The 17,500-nt window shown below is 43.9% G+C and overlaps 1 protein-coding gene across 4 annotated transcripts in view; it reads right to left on the bottom strand.

Moving 5' to 3' along the window:
* LOC112217822 (serine/threonine-protein kinase PAK 5-like) overlaps positions 1-17,500 on the bottom strand; it is a 161,190-nt gene that overhangs the window by 38,074 nt on the left and 105,616 nt on the right. Inside the window, exon 1 of one of the 4 annotated variants that reach the window (XM_042300903.1) lies at positions 16,402-16,629. The exons of the other annotated variants lie outside the window; for them this stretch is intronic. Within the exon in view, the coding sequence (XP_042156837.1) occupies positions 16,402-16,614 (213 nt within the window). The 5' untranslated portion in view covers positions 16,615-16,629. Of the gene's footprint in view, positions 1-16,401; positions 16,630-17,500 lie in introns of those variants that run through there. 4 annotated transcript variants of the gene reach the window in all.

Genomic DNA, 17,500 nt, shown 5'->3' on the forward strand with positions numbered 1-17,500 from the left:
ATAATGTCAAAAGGCCCTTAAAACCCAGGACAAATAACCCTCTCGCAACACTCCTTCAAGGCTCCCTACTGCATCACTGATCAAAAGAGGGACAAATTATGCAGAAAATTATGATTTAAAGGAGCTTTTTAGATAACTAGAGGACAAAGACAATGACACAAAGAGATCGTGGTTAGGAGCAGAACACGTTATGAGCACATCGTGTATAAGTTCAACATCAAAACAGTTCTTGTTCGTTTGCTTAGGGGGTTTGACAAACCTTCCTCCAAAAGTCATTTTCAGACATGATGAAGCATACTTAATGGTGCTCCAGCCCTCTATGCGTTATCGTAATTGTATGTTAAGTAGTGTAATTCAACCCTTGTCTGTCACAACATTCTGTATGCTTACTCAATATCTACCTCTACTGTTCTGTACAGTAGCCTGAGTTCTGCTACACTAGCTCCCTCTACTGGTGGTGGTGCTGACTGGCTGAATGACTGACGGACGCTCTGACTGACAGTCTGACTGACTTTGTTGGCTAGCTGACTGACTGTCTGACTGACTGACTGTCTGACTGACTGGCTGGATGAATGCAAATCAAATCAAATCAAATCAAATTTATTTATATAGCCCTTCGTACATCAGCTGATATCTCAAAGTGCTGTACAGAAACCCAGCCTAAAACCCCAAACAGCAAGCAATGCAGGTGTAGAAGCACGGTGGCTAGGAAAAACTCCCTAGAAAGGCCAAAACCTAGGAAGAAACCTAGAGAGGAGGGGGGAGTCCACAGACCCACAGACCCACACCAAAAGGCTTTCGGAGCCATCATCAACTCAGTGGGTTTTGTCCAACATGTCTCCGGACCTACTCACTGCTACAGTCATACTCTGGCCCTAGTTTTGTCCCGTGGAATAGAATGTTGTGGATCTTAATGTTTTTCTCGTAATCCTGGACTATCGGACCACCATTTTATTATGTTTGCAATCGCAACAAATAATCTGCTCAGACCCCAACCAAGGATCATCAAAAGCCATGCTATAAATTCTTGGCCAACCTAAAGATTCTTAAATGCCCTTCCAGACTCCCTCCACCTACCCAAGGACATCAGAGTACAAAATTCAGTTAACCACCTAACTCAGGAACTCAATGAAATCTTGGTTAATACCCTTGTGTAATACCCTAAAACAAAAAACATTTGTCATAAGAAACTAGCTCCCTGGTATACAGAAAATACCCGAGCCCTGAAGCAAGCTTCCAGAAAATTGGAACGGAAATGGCGCCACACCAAACTGGAAGTCTTCTGACTAGCTTGGAAAGACAGTACCGTGCAGTATCAAAGAGCCCTCACTGCTGCTCGATCATCCTATTTTCCCAACTTAATTGAGTAAAATAAGAACTATCCTAAATGTATTTTTGATACTGTCACAAAACTAACTAAAAAGCAGCATTCCCCAAGAGAGGATGGCTTTCACTTCAGCAGTTATAAATTCATGAACTTCTTTCATGATAAGATCATGATCATTAGAAAGCAAATTATGGACTCCTCTTTAAATCTGCATATTTCTCCAAAGCTCTGTTGTCCTGAGTATGCACAACAATGCCAGGACCTAGGATCAAGGGAGACACTCAAGTTTTTTAATACTATATCACTTGACACATTGATGAAAATAGTCATGGCCTCTAAACCTTCAAGCTGCATACTGGACCCTATTCCAATTAAACTACTGAAAGAGCTGCTTCCTGTGCTTGGCCCTCCTCAGTGTGTTGACCATAATAAACGGCTCCCTATCCACCGGATGTGTACCAAACTCACTAAAAGTAGCAGCAATAAAGCCTCTCTTGAAAAAGCTAAACCTTAACCCAGAATATATAAAAAAACTATTGGCCTATATCGAATCTCCCATTCTTTTCAAAAGTTTTAGAAAAAGCTGTTGCACAGCAACTCACTGCTTACCTGAAGACTAACAATGTACAGTGGGGCAAAAAAGTCTTTAGTCAGCCACCAATTGTGCAAGTTCTCCCACTTAAAAAGATGAGAGAGGCCTGTAATTTTCATCATAGGTATACTTCAACTATGACAGACAAAATGAGAAAGAAAATCCAGAAAATCACATTGTAGGATTTTTTATGAATTTATTTGCAAATTATGGTGGAAAATAAGTATTTGGTCAATAACAAAAGTTTATCTCAATACTTTGTTATATACCCTTTGTTGGCAATGGCAGAGGTCAAACGTTTTCTGTAAGTCTTCACAAGGTTTTCACACACTGTTGCTGGTATTTTGGCCCATTCCTCTATGCAGATCTCCTCTAGAGCAGTGATGTTTTGGGGCTGTTGCTGGGCAACACAGAATTTCAACTCCCTCCAAAGATTTTCTATGGGGTTGAGATCTGGAGACTGGCTAGGCCACTCCAGGACCTTGAAATGCTTCTTACGAAGCCACTCCTTCGTTGCCCGGGCGGTGTGTTTGGGATCATTGTCATGCTGAAAGACCCAGCCACGTTTCATCTTCAATGCCCTTGCTGATGGAAGGAGGTTTTCACTCAAAATCTCACAATACATGGCCGCATTCATTCTTTCCTTTACACAGATCAGTCGTCCTGGTCCCTTTGTAGAAAAACAGCCCCAAAGCATGATGTTTCCACCCCCATGCTTCACAGTAGGTATGGTGTTCTTTGGATGCAACTCAGCATTCTTTGTCCTCCAAACACGACGAGTTGAGTTTTTACCAAAAAGTTATATTTTGGTTTCATCTGACCATATGACATTCTCCCAATCTTCTTCTGGATCATCCAAATGCTCTCTAGCAAACTTCCGACGGGCCTGGACATGTACTGGTTTAAGCAGGGGGACACGTCTGGCACTGCAGGATTTGAGTCCCTGGCGGTGTAGTGTGCTACTGATGGTAGGCTTTGTTACTTTGGTCCCAGCTCTCTGCAGGTCATTCACTAGGTCCCCCCGTGTGGTTCTGGGATTGTTGCTCACCGTTCTTGTGATCATTTTGACCCCACGGGGTGAGATCTTGCGTGGAGCCCCAAATCGAGTGAGATTAGCAGTGGTCTTGTATGTCTTCCATTTCCTAATAATTGCTCCCACAGTTGATTTATTCAAACCAAGCTGCTTACCTATTGCAGATTCAGTCTTCCCAGCCTGGTGCAGGTCTACAATTTTGTTTCTGGTGTCCTTTGACAGCTCTTTGGTCTTGGCCATAGTGGAGTTTGGAGTGTGACTGTTTGAGGTTGTGGACAGGTGTCTTTTATACTGATAACAAGTTCAAACAGGTGCCATTAATACAGGTAACGAGTGGAGGACAGAGTAGCCTCTTAAAGAGGAAGTTACAGGTCTGTGAGAGCCAGAAATCTTGCTTCTTTGTAGGTGACCAAATACTTATTTTCCACCATAATTTGCAAATACATCCATTAAAAATCCTACAATGTGATTTTCTGGATTTTTTTTTCTCATTCTGCCTGTCATAGTTGAAGTGTACCTATGATGAAAATTACAGGCCTCTCTCATCTTTTTAAGTGGGAGAACTTGCACAATTGGTGGCTGACTAAATACTTTTTCCCCCCACTGTATACAAAATGCCTCAGTCTGGTTTTAGACCGCATTAAGGCACTGAGACTGCACTTGTGAAGGTGGTAACTGACCTTTAATTGGTGTGCTCCTAGTCCTCAGTGCTGCTTTGAAACCATTGATCACCACATTCTTTTGGAGAGATTGGAAACCCAAATTGGTTTACACAGACAAGTTCTGGCCTGGTTTAGAGCTTATCTTTCGGAAAGATATACGTTTGTAAATGGTTTGTCCTCTGACAAATCAACTGTAAATTGTGGTGTTCCTCAAGGCTCCGTTTTAGGACCACTATTGTTTTCACTATATATTTTACCTCTTGGTGATGTCATTCGGAAACATAATGTTAACTTCCACTGCTATGCGGATGACACACAGCTGTACATTTCAATGAAACATGGTGAAGCCCCAAAATTGCCCTCCCTGGAAGCCTGTGTTTCAGGCATAAGGAAGTGGATGGCGGCAAATGTTCTACTTTTAAACTCAAAACAAAACAGAGATGCTAGTTCTAGGTCCCAAGAAACAAAGTGATCGTCTGTTGAATCTGACATTTAATCTTGATGGTTGTACAGTCGTCTCAAATAAAACTGTGAAGGACCTCTGCGTTACTCTGGACCCTGATCTCTCTTTTGACGAACATATCAAGACTGTTTCAAGGACAGCTTTAACCATCTACATAACATTGGAAAAATCTGAAACTTTCTGTCCAAAAATGGTGCACAAAAATGTATCCATGGTTTTGTCACTTCTTGGTTAGACTACTGCAATGCTCTACTTTCCAGCTACCCAGATAAAGCACTAAATAAACTTCAGTTAGTGCTAAACACGGCTGCTAGAATCTTGACAAGAACCAAAAAATATGATCATATTACTCCAGTGCTAGCCTTCCTACACTGGCTTCCTGTTAAGGCTAGGGCTGATTTCAAGTTTTTACTGCTAACCTACAAAGCATTACATGAGCTTTCTCCTACCTATCTTTCTGATTTGGTCCTGCTGTACATACCCAGAAGTACGCTGAGGTCACAAGATGCAGGCCTCCTTACTGTCCCTAGAATTTCTAAGCAAACAGCTGGAAGCAGGGCTTTCTCCTATAGAACTCCATTTTTATGGAATGGTCTGCCTATCCATGTGAGAGACGCAGACTCAGTCTCAACCTTTAAGTCTTTATTGAAGACTCATCTCTTTAGTAAGTCCTATGATTGAGTGTAGTCTGAACATTTGAACATCTTGGCCATGTTCTGTTATAATCTCCACCCGGCACAGCCAGAAGAGGACTGGCCTCCCCACATAGCCTGGTTCCTCTCAAGGTTTCTTCCTAGGTTCTGGCCTTTCTAGGGAGTTTTTCCTAGCCACCATGCTTCTACACCTGCGTTGCTTGCTGTTTGGGGTTTTAGGCTGGGATTCTGTACAGCACTTTGTGACATCAGCTGATGTAAGTGCTTTATAAATACATTTGATTGATTGATTGACTGGCTGAATGGCTGGCTTAATGCTTGACTGACTGTCTGGCTGAATGACTAGCTAGATGGCTGGCTGAATGACTGATAACTGTGTTGTGTTGATCTACAGTTCAGGCTGGGAGCAGCTGGAGGGCCAGGACAAGATCATGGTGTGTGCTTAGTGGCGTAGCGCAGACACCGTAAAATGCCTTGCATTTTTACAATTTCCCATAAGTGTTTGAAGGACTTGATTGTTCGATTAGATTATTCAAATATGTTATAGAAATCTCCAGATGTATTTTTGTTTTGTTTTAAAGCACTATTAAATGCTCCAGGGCTAAATTGGTTTAGTATTTTGGCATGTTTTTCTAGATTTAGAACATAGAACAACATTTATAAAGCAAACATTATCCCTTAGGTCTAACTGTCACGACTTCTGCCGAAGTCAAAGCCTCTCCTTGTTCGGGCGGTGCTCGGCGGTCGACGTCACCGGTCTTCTAGCCATCATGGATCCATTTTTCAGTTTCCATTTGTTTTGTCTTGTCTTCCTACACACCTGGTTCCAATCCCATTCATTACCTATTGTGTATTTAACCCTCTGTTTCCCCTCATGTCTTTGTCAGAGATTGTTTGTTATTTCAGTGTTGTGTTGTTTTGTATTGGTGCGCGATCGGGTCCTCGTACCAACTTTGTTTTATTTGTTACATTTAGTGTTGGAGTTATGTTTTTGTCTGTTGTTATTAAATAACTCCATTACACTCAGTTTGATTCTCCTGCGCCTGACTTCCCTGCCACCTATACACACGACTCTGACAGAATTTCTGACCCAAAAAATGAAGTCAGCAGGAGAAGGTATCCCGGCCATGGAGGTGGAGGAGCGTGTCATGGAACATACGGAGATGATTGACAATCTGAGCGCCGCCATGGATCGCGTTGTTCAGAATATGGAGTATCTCCGTAGTACCGCGTCATGCCATATGGGTTAATGAATGCTCCACCAGTCTTCCAATCATTTGTAGACGAGATTTTCAGAGACCTGCACGGGCAGGGTGTAGTGGTGCATATCAATGACATCCTGATATACTACGCTACATGCGCCGAGCATGTGTCCCTGGTGCGCAAAGTGCTTGGTCGCCTGTTGGAGCATGATCTATATGTCAAGACAGAGAAATGCTTGTTCTTCCAACAGTCCGTCTCCTTCCTAGGGCATCGGATTTCCACGTCAGGAGAGAGATGGAGAGCGACCGCATTGCAGCCATGCGTAATTGGCCGACTCCCACCACGGCAAAGGAGGTGCAGCGATTCTTACGGTTTGCCAACCACTACTGGAGGTTTATCCGGGGTTTTGGTCAGGTTGCTGCTCCCATTCCCTCACTGTTAAAGGGGGGCCCGGTGCGCTTGCAGTGGACAGCTGAGGCGAACAGGGCTTTTAGGCACCTGAAGGCTCTGATAACCTCGGTTCCTGTGTTGGCTTATCCCGATCCCTATTTGCCGTTCATAGTGGAGGTGGACACATCCGAAGCTGGGATAGGAGCAGTGCTCTCTCAGCGCTCGGGTACGCCACTGAAGCTCCGCCCCTGTGCCTTCTTTTTGAAGAAGCTCAGCCCGGCAGAGCGAAACTATGATGTGGGGGACTGGGAGCTGTTGGCTGTCGTAAAAGCCTTGAAGGCGTGGAGACATTGGCTTGAGGGGGCTATACACCCTTTTCTCATCTGGACTGACCATCGCGACCTGGAGTACATCCGGGAGCCGAGGAGACTGAATCCTCGTCAGGCATTGTGGGCCATGTTTTTCACTTGTTTTGTGTTTACCCTCTCTTACAGACCAGGCTCCCAGAACGTTAAGGGAGATGCACTGTCCCGGCTGTATGACACGGAGGAGCGGTTCATGGATCCCACTCCCATACTCCCAGCTTCTTGTTTGGTGGCGCCGGTAGTGTGCGAGCTGGACGTGGTCGCATGCAGAGCCCTCTCCCCCTCAGTGTCCAGCTGGGCATCTGTACTTTGCGTCTGCTGTCCGCGACTGACTGATCTATTGGGCCCACATGTCACCCTCTGGTCATCCTGGGATAGGTTGGACGGTGCGCTGTCATGACTTTAGCTAAGGACGTGAGGATTTATGTTTCCTCCTGCTCAGTGTGCGCCCAGTGCAAGGCTCCTAGACACCTGCCTAGAGGTAAGTTACAACCCTTACCCGTTCCACAACGGCTGTGGTCGCACCTGTCTGTGGATTTTTAAACTGATCTTCCACCTTCACAGGCTAACACCACGATCCTGGTCGTTGTGGATCATTTTTCTAAGTCCTGACATCTCCTCCCTTTGCCCGGTCTCCCTACGGCCTTACAAACTGTGGAGGCCCTGTTTACACACGTTTTCCGGCACTGTGGGGTGCCTGAGGATATAGTGTCTGATCGATGTCCCCAGTTCACGTCAAGAGTTCTGAAGGCGTTCATGGAACGTCTGGGGGTCTCAGGTCAGTCTTACCTCAGGTTTTCACCCGGAGAGTAATGGGCAGGTGGAGAGAGTTAACCAGGATCTGGGTAGGTTTCTGCGGTCTTATTGCCAGGACCGGCCGGAGGAGTGGGCAAAGTTCATGCCCTGGGCAGAGATGGCTCAGAACTCGCTACGCCACTTCTCCACTAACCTTTCTCCCTTTCAATGTGTATTAGGGTATTAGCCGGTTCTGGGTCCTTGGCATCAGAGTCAGACCGAGGCTCCTTCGGTGGACAATTGGTTCCGGTGCACAGAGGAAACCTGGGAGGCCGCCCACGTCCACCTTCAGCGTGCCATACTGCGCCAGAAAGTTGGCGCAGACCGTCACCGCAGTGAGGCCCCGGTATTCGCACCAGGGGACAGGGTCTGGCTCTCGATCCCAAATATGACCTTCCGCCTGCCCTGCCGGACGCTGGGTCCACAGTTTGTCCGCAGTTTGTGGGGCCGTTTAAAGTCCTGAGGAGAGTGAACGAGGTATGTTATAGGTTACAGCTACCCACTAATTACCGTATTAACCCCTCGTTCCATGTGTCTCTCCAGGAGGCAAACAAACGAACGTACAGTCTGATAGGGCTCACTAGGCAGGGTAGCCTAGTGGTTAGAGCGTTGGACTAGTAACCGGAAGGTTGCAAGTTCAAATCCCCGAGCTCACAAGGTACAAATCTGCCATTCTGCCCCTGAACAGGCAGTTAACCCACTGTTCCTAGGCCGTCATTGAAAATAAGAATTTGTTCTTAACTGACTTGCCTAGTTAAATAAAGGTAAAATAAAAATAAATAAAAGCAACAATACAAAAACAAGATCCCACAAACAACACATGGCAAAAGGCTGCCTAAGTATGATCCCCAATCAGAGACAACGATAGACAGCTGTCTCTGATTGGGAACCATACCCGGCCAACAAAGAAATAGAAAACATAGAATACACATAGAAATAATAAACTAGAACACCCCCCCAGTCACGCCCTGACCTACTCCACCATAGAAAATCAAGGCTTTCTATGGTCAGGACGTGACAGGGCTATTGCAAGAAACAGCCTGTTTTTTGAATTTTAAACACTTTTTTGGAGAGTTTGAAATTGAGATCCTTTGATCCGGACAAGGGAATTTCTAAAAATCTTTTTCCCCTTATAAAATCCCCTAAATGTACATTTTTAAGCTCAAATAATACAACTAAATCCATTTTTCAACTATAAAAAAACTTTCCCTGCAGGACAAGGATTGTCTTGACTTTCAAGAATCCCTAAGCTAATTTCCTACTACTCTATACATTTTCCATGAGGCTGAGAGAAAATATTGCAGTTTTAAAGCAAATTGGGGGTTGCTGCTATGTCAGTGCGTGTGCTACTGACGAGTCCTACCAGATGACCCGGGAGGGGATGTCTCAGGTGAAGAAGGACATCTGGACACGCTCTGCCATCCAGATCAAACCCGGGGACACACATAAGGGTATACTAAATCTGCGGGCAACATTAAGCATTAAGACTCTAAGACTGCATCCCAAATGGCACCCTATTCTCTATTTAGTGCACTACTTTTGACCAGAGCCTTATATAATTCAAACCCTGCTTAGTCACAGTGTCCCAATGTTGATGTAGCATACATGATACTAGCATAGGTTATTCTGCCCCCTACTGGTTTGCAACAGTAATGCAGCTCTGTGAGACATAATGGCCACTGTTACTGTTACTGTCACTGTCATTTAATGCTTTGCATGAATGAAAGGGCACAGCACACAAAAACATTCCAGGTAGAAGTTACCCTTAGGCACAGATCTAGTATCAGCTAGTTCTTCCTAAACCCTAACCTCATCCATAGCCGGAGAAAAATCTCAAACTGGGCTTAGATCAGAACTTTATCTTACTCCATTTTTACTAAATTTTTACTAAAGTACATAGTGCTGCTCTTGAACAGTAATCAATTGTAATTCATATTGAGTTTCTTAGAACATGATGCGTTGATTATTAGAGCCATGTTTTTGGAACAGCTCCATGATTAATGTAGGCAGAGGCCGACCTCTTTCCTCAGGGCGTGCTGCCTGTTATTTAATAACCTTCATCTTACATTCCCCAATCCCCTCATTTCAATAGCTGCTGGTTAACATAGATAACAACTAATCATCATCATCATGCTCTTATGGAGTAGTAGTGAGATACAACACCATAAGAACTCAAATATTGGAAGAATACTCTTCTCAGAGTACTACTATAATAGGAAAATCATTTTTAAAAACAGTTGCGATGAAAGGGGAACGTGTGATAAAACTGATAACCTGTCATGTCCCTGAAGGAGAGATGACATGAACTGAAATGATAAGCTAGAAAAGAGGAGTGAGAGAGAGAGAGCGAGAGAGAAAGGGTCTGTGTGCGATAAAGAAGTTATTAAAGAAGTTATTCACAACAGAAGTTTGTGAGGTGATGTTCAATATCTCCAATAGCTCTGTGAGCTTTTTCCACCATATATCCAGCTACCCAGGATCCTCCAGACTTCCACCATCAACTATTCAGCCATAAATAAGGTAAGCAGTATGCCACTGTGAATTAGGAGACGACCAAGGACAGGAGTTTTCCCTGGCCCAAGAGCAGAAATATTACCCTGGACTTTATCCAACTCTTCTGACTATCATAGAGACACAACAACAAGCAAACACCTATTTTTTATCAAAATAGCTGCCTGTTTTGAGTTATTTACTGCTTGTTAGATGTAGGATTTGACATCTTCCCCCGGGAGACTAGGGCAGCCCAGAGAAGAGCCCAGGCCTAGCGGTGCCCTATGTGTGTGTTTACTGTGTTCCTCTGATGTGATGTGATCCAGGCCGGGGCTCCATACATCCAGCAGCTGAGACCACTCTGACCCAGTTCCCCCTGATCTCTCTGGGGGAGCGCTCTATTACCAGCCCCAGGATTCAAACTAGGCCTAAATTATGTGTTCACCATATTGAGGCTAGTGGGTGTTCAAACTGCATTACAGATCACATCAAGAACAAACACATAGATGTGGGATCTTAATTTGATCACTATTTTGTTGCTGAGAATTTTCCTGCACAGCAAGAAATGCAAACTTGTAGTGTATTTGAGGTTTAAAAAGGCTTCTAAAGTTAGTAATTAAAACTTTGAATGAAAAATGTATCAAAATGTACCCTACAAAAATTGCCATTAATTATAATCCACATAATAATTCACATTTCCTGTTGCTGCAGGAATGCATAATGCAGACCTTCTTGTAACTGTGCATTGTCAGCTGATGTTTGTCTCTGAACAGCCATGGATAGAAGAGGGCCACTACAGTGACTTAAATAAAGGTGAAATGAATAAAAAATATATATATTTCAGCTTTTATTTATTTCATAAATTCCCAGTGGGTCAGAAGTTAACAAACACTCAATTGGTATTTGGGAGCATTGCCTTTCAATTGTTGAACTTGGGTCAAACGCTTCAGGTAGCCTTCCACAAGATTCCCACAATAAATTGGGTGAATTTTGGCCCATTCCTCCTGACAGAGCTGGTGTAACTGAGTCAGGTTTATAGGCCTCCTTGCTCGCACACGTTTTTTCCGTTCTGACCACAAATGTTCTATAGGATTGAGGTCAGGACTTTGTGATGGCCACTCCAATACCTTGACTTTGTTGTCTTTAAGCCATTTTGCCACAACTTTGGAAGTATGCTTGGGGTCATTGTCCATTTGGAAGACCCATTTGCTACCAAGCTTTAACTTCCTGACTGATGCCTTGAGACCTTGCTTCAATATATCCACATCATTTTCTTTCCTCATGACGCCATCTATTTTGTGAAGTGCACCAGTCTCTGCGTGTTCCCACGGCTGCGTGTTCCCATGGTGTTTATACTTGCGTACTATTGTTTGTACAGATGAACGTGGTACCTTCAGGCGTTTGGAAATTGCTCCCAAGGATGAACCAGACTTGTGGAGGTCTACAATGTTGTTTCTGAGGTCTTGACTGATTTCTTTAGATTTTCCCATGATGTCAAGCAAAGAGGCACTGAGTTTGAAGGTAGGCCTTGAAATACATCCACAGGTACACCTCCAATTGACTCAAATGATGTGAATTAGTCTATCAGAACCTTCTAAAGCCATGACATTTTCTGGAATTTTCCAAGCTGTTTAAAGGCACTGTCAACTTAGTGTATGTCAACATCTGACCCACTGGAATTGTGATACGATGAATTAAACGTCAAATAATCTATCTGTAAACAATTGCTGGAAAAATGACCCGTGTCATGCACAAAGTAGATATCCTAACCGACTTGACAAAACTATAGTTTGTTAACAAGAGACAAAATAAATTTGTGGAGTGGTTGAAAAATGAGTTTAACGATGGTCATTATGGCCATCTGGTGGCCATCTGGTGCACATGTAGTGTCGTTTTGTTAGATAAAATCCTTCTTTATATCCCAAAAAGTCTGTTTAGTTGGCGCCATCGATTTGAGTAATCCACTAGTTCAACACGCAGAGAAAAGAATCCAAACATCTACCCCTAAACTTTGTTACAACAAGTCAAAATACATTTCTATTTACTCCTCAGATACCCTAAAATGGAATCAAACTCTGATATTTCTTACGGAAAGAAGTATGTTCAATAGGACACTGATTTTAGCATGTGTGTACTGTCTTCATGATGCGCAAACACAAATTTCCAAGACTGTGTCCCTGTCCTAAAACTGATCATTCTTATTCGTTTTTGAAGTTACAAGCCTGAAACATAGACTGCTGACAGCCTGTGGAAGCCATAGGAATTGCTCCCAGGGAGCTAATGTTCAATATGACCTTACTTTTGCATTTCTAAGAGGATGGTCTCTCAAAAAAAATAACATTCTGGGTGGTTTTCTCCTACCATATCTATTGTGTTATATTCTCCTACATTATTTTAACATTTCTACGATCTTCAAAGTGTTTTCTTTCCAATGGTACCAATTATATACATTTCCTGGCTTCAGGGCCTGAGCTATAGGCAGTTTACTTTGGGCACGTCATTCAGACAGGAAGTGGAGAAAAAAGTGTTTGAAGAAGTTTGGTTGAGCGTTTTCTTGTTTGCTTATGGCGGAATAGAGCTCATTCAGTGCTGTCTTAGTGCCAGCCTCTGACTGTGGTGGTAAAAAGCTCCAAAGAATACAGATGAAAACACTCTCGGTAGGTAGCATGACCTACAGCTTCAAATCAAATCAAATTGTATTTGTCACATACACATGGTTAGCAGATGTTAACGCGAGTGTAGCGAAATGCTTGTGCTTCTAGTTCCGACAATGCAGTAAAAACCAACAAGTAATCCAACTAACAATTCCAAAACTACTGTCTTATACACACAAGTGTAAGGGGATAAAGAATATGTACATAAAGATATATGAATGAGTGATGGTACAGAGCGGCATAGGCAAGATACAGTAGATGGTATCGAGTACAGTATATACATATGAGATGAGTATGTAAACAAAGTGGCATAGTTAAAGTGGCTAGTGATACATGTATTACATAAAGATGCAGTAGATGATATAGAGTACAGTATATACATATACATATGAGATGAATAATGTAGAGTATGTAAACATTATATTAGGTAGCATTGTTTAAAGTGGCTAGTGATATATTTCATAATTCCCATTATTAAAGTGTCTGGAGTTGAGTCAGTGTGTTGGCAGCAGCCACTCAATGTTAGTGGTGGCTGTTTAACAGTCTGATGGCCTTGAGATAGAAGCTGTTTTTCAGTCTCTCGGTCCCAGCTTTGATGCACCTGTACTGACCTCGCCTTCTGGATGATAGCGGGGTGAACAGGCAGTGGCTCGGGTGGTTGTTGTCCTTGATGATCTTTATGGCCTTCCTGTAACATCGGGTGGTGTAGGTGTCCTGGAGGGCAGGTAGTTTGCCCCCGGTGATGCGTTGTGCAGACCTCACTACCCTCTGGAGAGCCTTATGGTTGTGGGCGGAGCAGTTGCCGTACCAGGCGGTGATACAACCCGCCAGGATGCTCTCGATTGTGCATCTGTAGAAGTTTGTGAGTGCTTTTGGTGACAAGCCGAATTTCTTCAGCCTCCTGAGGTTGAAGAGGCGCTGCTGCGCCTTCTTCACGATGCTGTCTGTGTGGGTGGACCAATTCAGTTTGTCTGTGATGTGTATGCCGAGGAACTTAAAACTTGCTACCCTCTCCACTACTGTTCCATCGATGTGGATCAGTGCTGCTTATCATGAGATACTCTACCTCAGGCGAGCAATAGCTCGAGACTTCCTTAGATATCATGCACCAGCTGTTGTTAACAAAAATACATAGACCGCCGCCCCTTGTCTTACCAGATGCCGCTGTGCTATCCTGCCGGTACATCTTATAACCAGCCAGCTGTATGTTGATGTCGTCTTTCAGCCATGACTCCGTGAAGCATAAGATGTTATAGTTTTTAATGTCCCGTTGGTAGTTTAATATTCCGCGTAACTCGCCGATTTTATTAGCAGAATGGAGGGAAGTGGGGCTTTATTCGATCATCTACAAATTCTCAGAAGGCAGCCCGACCTTTGGCCCCTCTTTCTCCGCCTCCTATTCACGCAGATCACGGGGATCTGGGCCTGTTACTGAGGAAGCAGCGTATCCTTCACTCGTCAGAGTCGTGAAGGGAAAAAGAGGATTCTGCTAGTCCATGGTGAGTAATCGCAGTCCTGATGTCTAGAAGTTATTTTCAGTCATACGAGACGGTAGCGGCAAAATTATGTACAAGATAAGTAAAAAAATAAGTTGCAAATAAACAAACAAAAAACACAATCGGCCAGGGGCACGTAAAATGTCTGCAATCTTCTCCCGTGCCATCTTACTGTCAGAAAGTTAACTTCAGTTATTCTTCCTTTAACTCTCTCTCTCTTTGTTTCATTCAGTCTCTCTCACTCTCACTCTCTCACTCTTTCTCTCTGTCTCTCATACACACACACACACACACACACACACACAGACTCTGACTTTCAGTCTCCGAAGGTCAGTCACTTTAGGCGATATAGGAGAATATATAAAAACCAATTGAACTAAACATGAATTATACATGAGTATGGATTAGTTGAATATACATTGCTGCCTAATGAAATCTATATGTCTACATGACAAAATAGGGAGGGAGGAATGGAAGGTGAGTGGAAGGTGAGTACAGTACAATAGACCCACATAGTGTCTTGCCTATCTTCTTCTCCTTGTCTCAATGGTCTTCATGCTACTGACAGTAGATAGAGTCCCACCATGTTACTTTTACATTCACAATACGTTGTTGTGCCAAATGGTGTCCTCCTAACCAGGGCCAGTTAGCATACTGTAGATAGGTCCTCAAGGTAGATGTTTTCTCTATGGTGTTTTAGGGGTTTCAGAGGCAATGGCTCAAACTAACCACAAGGTGAAGCTGTAGGCCCATACAATGAATCCCCCAAATGATCAGAACAGAATGCACTGTCACAATGAGACCAATCAATGATCCACCTCTGACGTAGAGAGTGTGTGTGTGTGTGTGTGTGTGTATGTGTGTGTGTGTGTGTGGGTGGTATATCTCTCTGACCGTGACTCCAATGGCTCTGACATTAAGAGTGTGTCAGTGAATGGCAGGATCGAGATATGAACACAGAGCGAGAGAATGAGGAGAGGAGGAGAGGATGGAGGAGGAGTGGGTGGAGAAGAGGATGGAAGAGGAGAGGATGGAGGAGGAGAGGATGGAGGGAGAGCGAGAGGGAGAGAAAAGAAAAGCTTAAATCAATGCTATCCACTTCAGCCTCTCTGACTGCCAAGAAATACAGATGCTCTCTCTGTCTAGGAATGTATGTATGTGTATGTGCGTGTGTGTGTGTTTTGTGCGTGTACGTGCACGCAGGGGCGTGTGTATGTGCAAAGACATGATAAACCAAATTCTTAGTCAAATCAAATGGACACTAAAGTGACATTATGAAATAGGTGACCTTTCAACCCCCCACTCTGGGCAAACATCCCTAGCATTAATTCAACTAATTTGTTATTGAAGCTGAATAATACAGTAATGCATTTTATTGACAGATAGATCATAAGAATTCAGGAGTGGTTTCTACTGAACACTGAGCACCAGTCATTGTCATTGGAAGAAGTTGACTTGGTGAGAATCCAGTGGTATTAACACCTCCAGTGATAAGATGTATGATGTCTTGGTTCTCTGTGTAATGTGTCAACTCTAACTCTGCACTTCCCTGTTCAAAAGGTCGAAATGCACCTGAAAAGCATGCAGATAAGATCTCTCTCTCTCTCCCTCTTCCTCTCCCTCTCCCTCTCCCTCTCTCTCTCTCTCTCTCTCTCTCTCTCTCTCTCTCTCTCTCTCTCTCTCTCACTCTCTCTCTCTCTCTCTCTCTCTCTCCCTCTCTCCATCTCTCCCTCTCTCACGCTCTCTCTCTCTCCCTCTATATATATATATATATATATATACTGGTCCCATCCTGTTTGATGCAGAAATCCTATCTCTTCTTCATATGTCCACCAGGCACCTGAACCAAAATAGCTCTGTCATACAGTACTAATATCAAACTTTACTTCAAACTTCTCCCAACCATTGCCAGTTAACAAGTTCTAATTCATCAACTTCAGCCATAGACACTGTAAGGTGACAGTAAACCACCATATACTAAAACCCCATGGACTGAAGGGAATACTTGAACCCTCCAAATACTTTACCTCAATTAGAGAGCACGCCAACACATAGGCTAATGTATAGTGTCCACACAATACACAGACAACGCACAACAAATGAAGCAACACGTTTGAAGACCCTAAACTCAGGATTAAAACAACAAGACGACCCAATCTTTCAGTTAGCAGACAGAGAGAAAATATCCCGCCTCAAAATTATACACCCACTAAAACCTTTACCAACATATCAACAGCACTGCCTTGTTAACACAACTTCAACAGCCATAATACTCCACCTGTGAGATGGTATGAATTGTTTCCCTGTTGGTCTCCAGTGCTGTAGCTCTCTCTCTCTCTCTCTTGCTCTCTCGCTCCCTCTCTGACACTGGTAGTCCCCGTCTCTCTTCTGGCCCAGCTAACGCTTTCTCCCACCTGCTGCTTTCTCTCGTCTGTGCCCAGGCTCCAGGCCCCCCTATACCCACCCGCAAACCCCCATCCAACAACACCATAACTCTCTCTACCCAGCTGCAACTCCTGGAACCCAGCACTCCCCACACATACACACACACGCAAACACACACAGCCCCTATCCAGATCTTGTTTCCTCCGTCACATGCCAAGGGGTGGCCCGTTGCAGTGATATCCAGCTGTCACTGACCCAGTAGCTACACCACAGTAGCTACACCACAGTAGCTACACCACAGTAGCTACACCACAGTAGCTACGCCACAGTAGGTACACCACAGTCGCTACACCACAGTAGCTACACCACAGTAGCTACACCACAGTAGCTGCCCCACAGTAGCTACACCACAGTAGGTACACCACAGTATCTACACCACAGTATCTACACCACAGTATCTACACCACAGTAGCTACACCGCAGTATCTACACCGCAGTATCTACACCACAGTAGGTACACCACAGTAGGTACACCACAGTATCTACACCACAGTAGCTACACCACAGTAGCTACACCACAGTAGCTACCCCACAGTCTCTCCCAGTATTAGTAGTATTATTACTATACACACACTTCTCAATGCGCTAGACGTCTTCACTGGATCCTACTGTTCTCAGTGTACCAGTTGTTCACACACAATGACCTATTGATCTGCTCTTGCTAAGTCTATAGCATATTCCTTGTGGATCTGGTATCATGAGGGTATAAAGCTAACAGACAGGATCTGGTATCATGAGGGTATAAAGCTAACAGACAGGATCTGGTATCATGAGGGTATAAAGCTAACAGACAGGATCTGGTATCATGAGGGTATAAAGCTAACAGACAGGATCTGGTATCATGAGGGTTTAAAGCTAACAGACAGGATCTGGCATCATGAGGGTGTAAAACTAACAGACAGGATCTGGCATCATGAGGGTGTAAAGCTAAC

The sequence above is a fragment of the Oncorhynchus tshawytscha genome, linkage group LG18 (assembly GCF_018296145.1).
Source record: "Oncorhynchus tshawytscha isolate Ot180627B linkage group LG18, Otsh_v2.0, whole genome shotgun sequence".
Classification (NCBI taxonomy): Eukaryota; Metazoa; Chordata; class Actinopteri; order Salmoniformes; family Salmonidae; genus Oncorhynchus; species Oncorhynchus tshawytscha.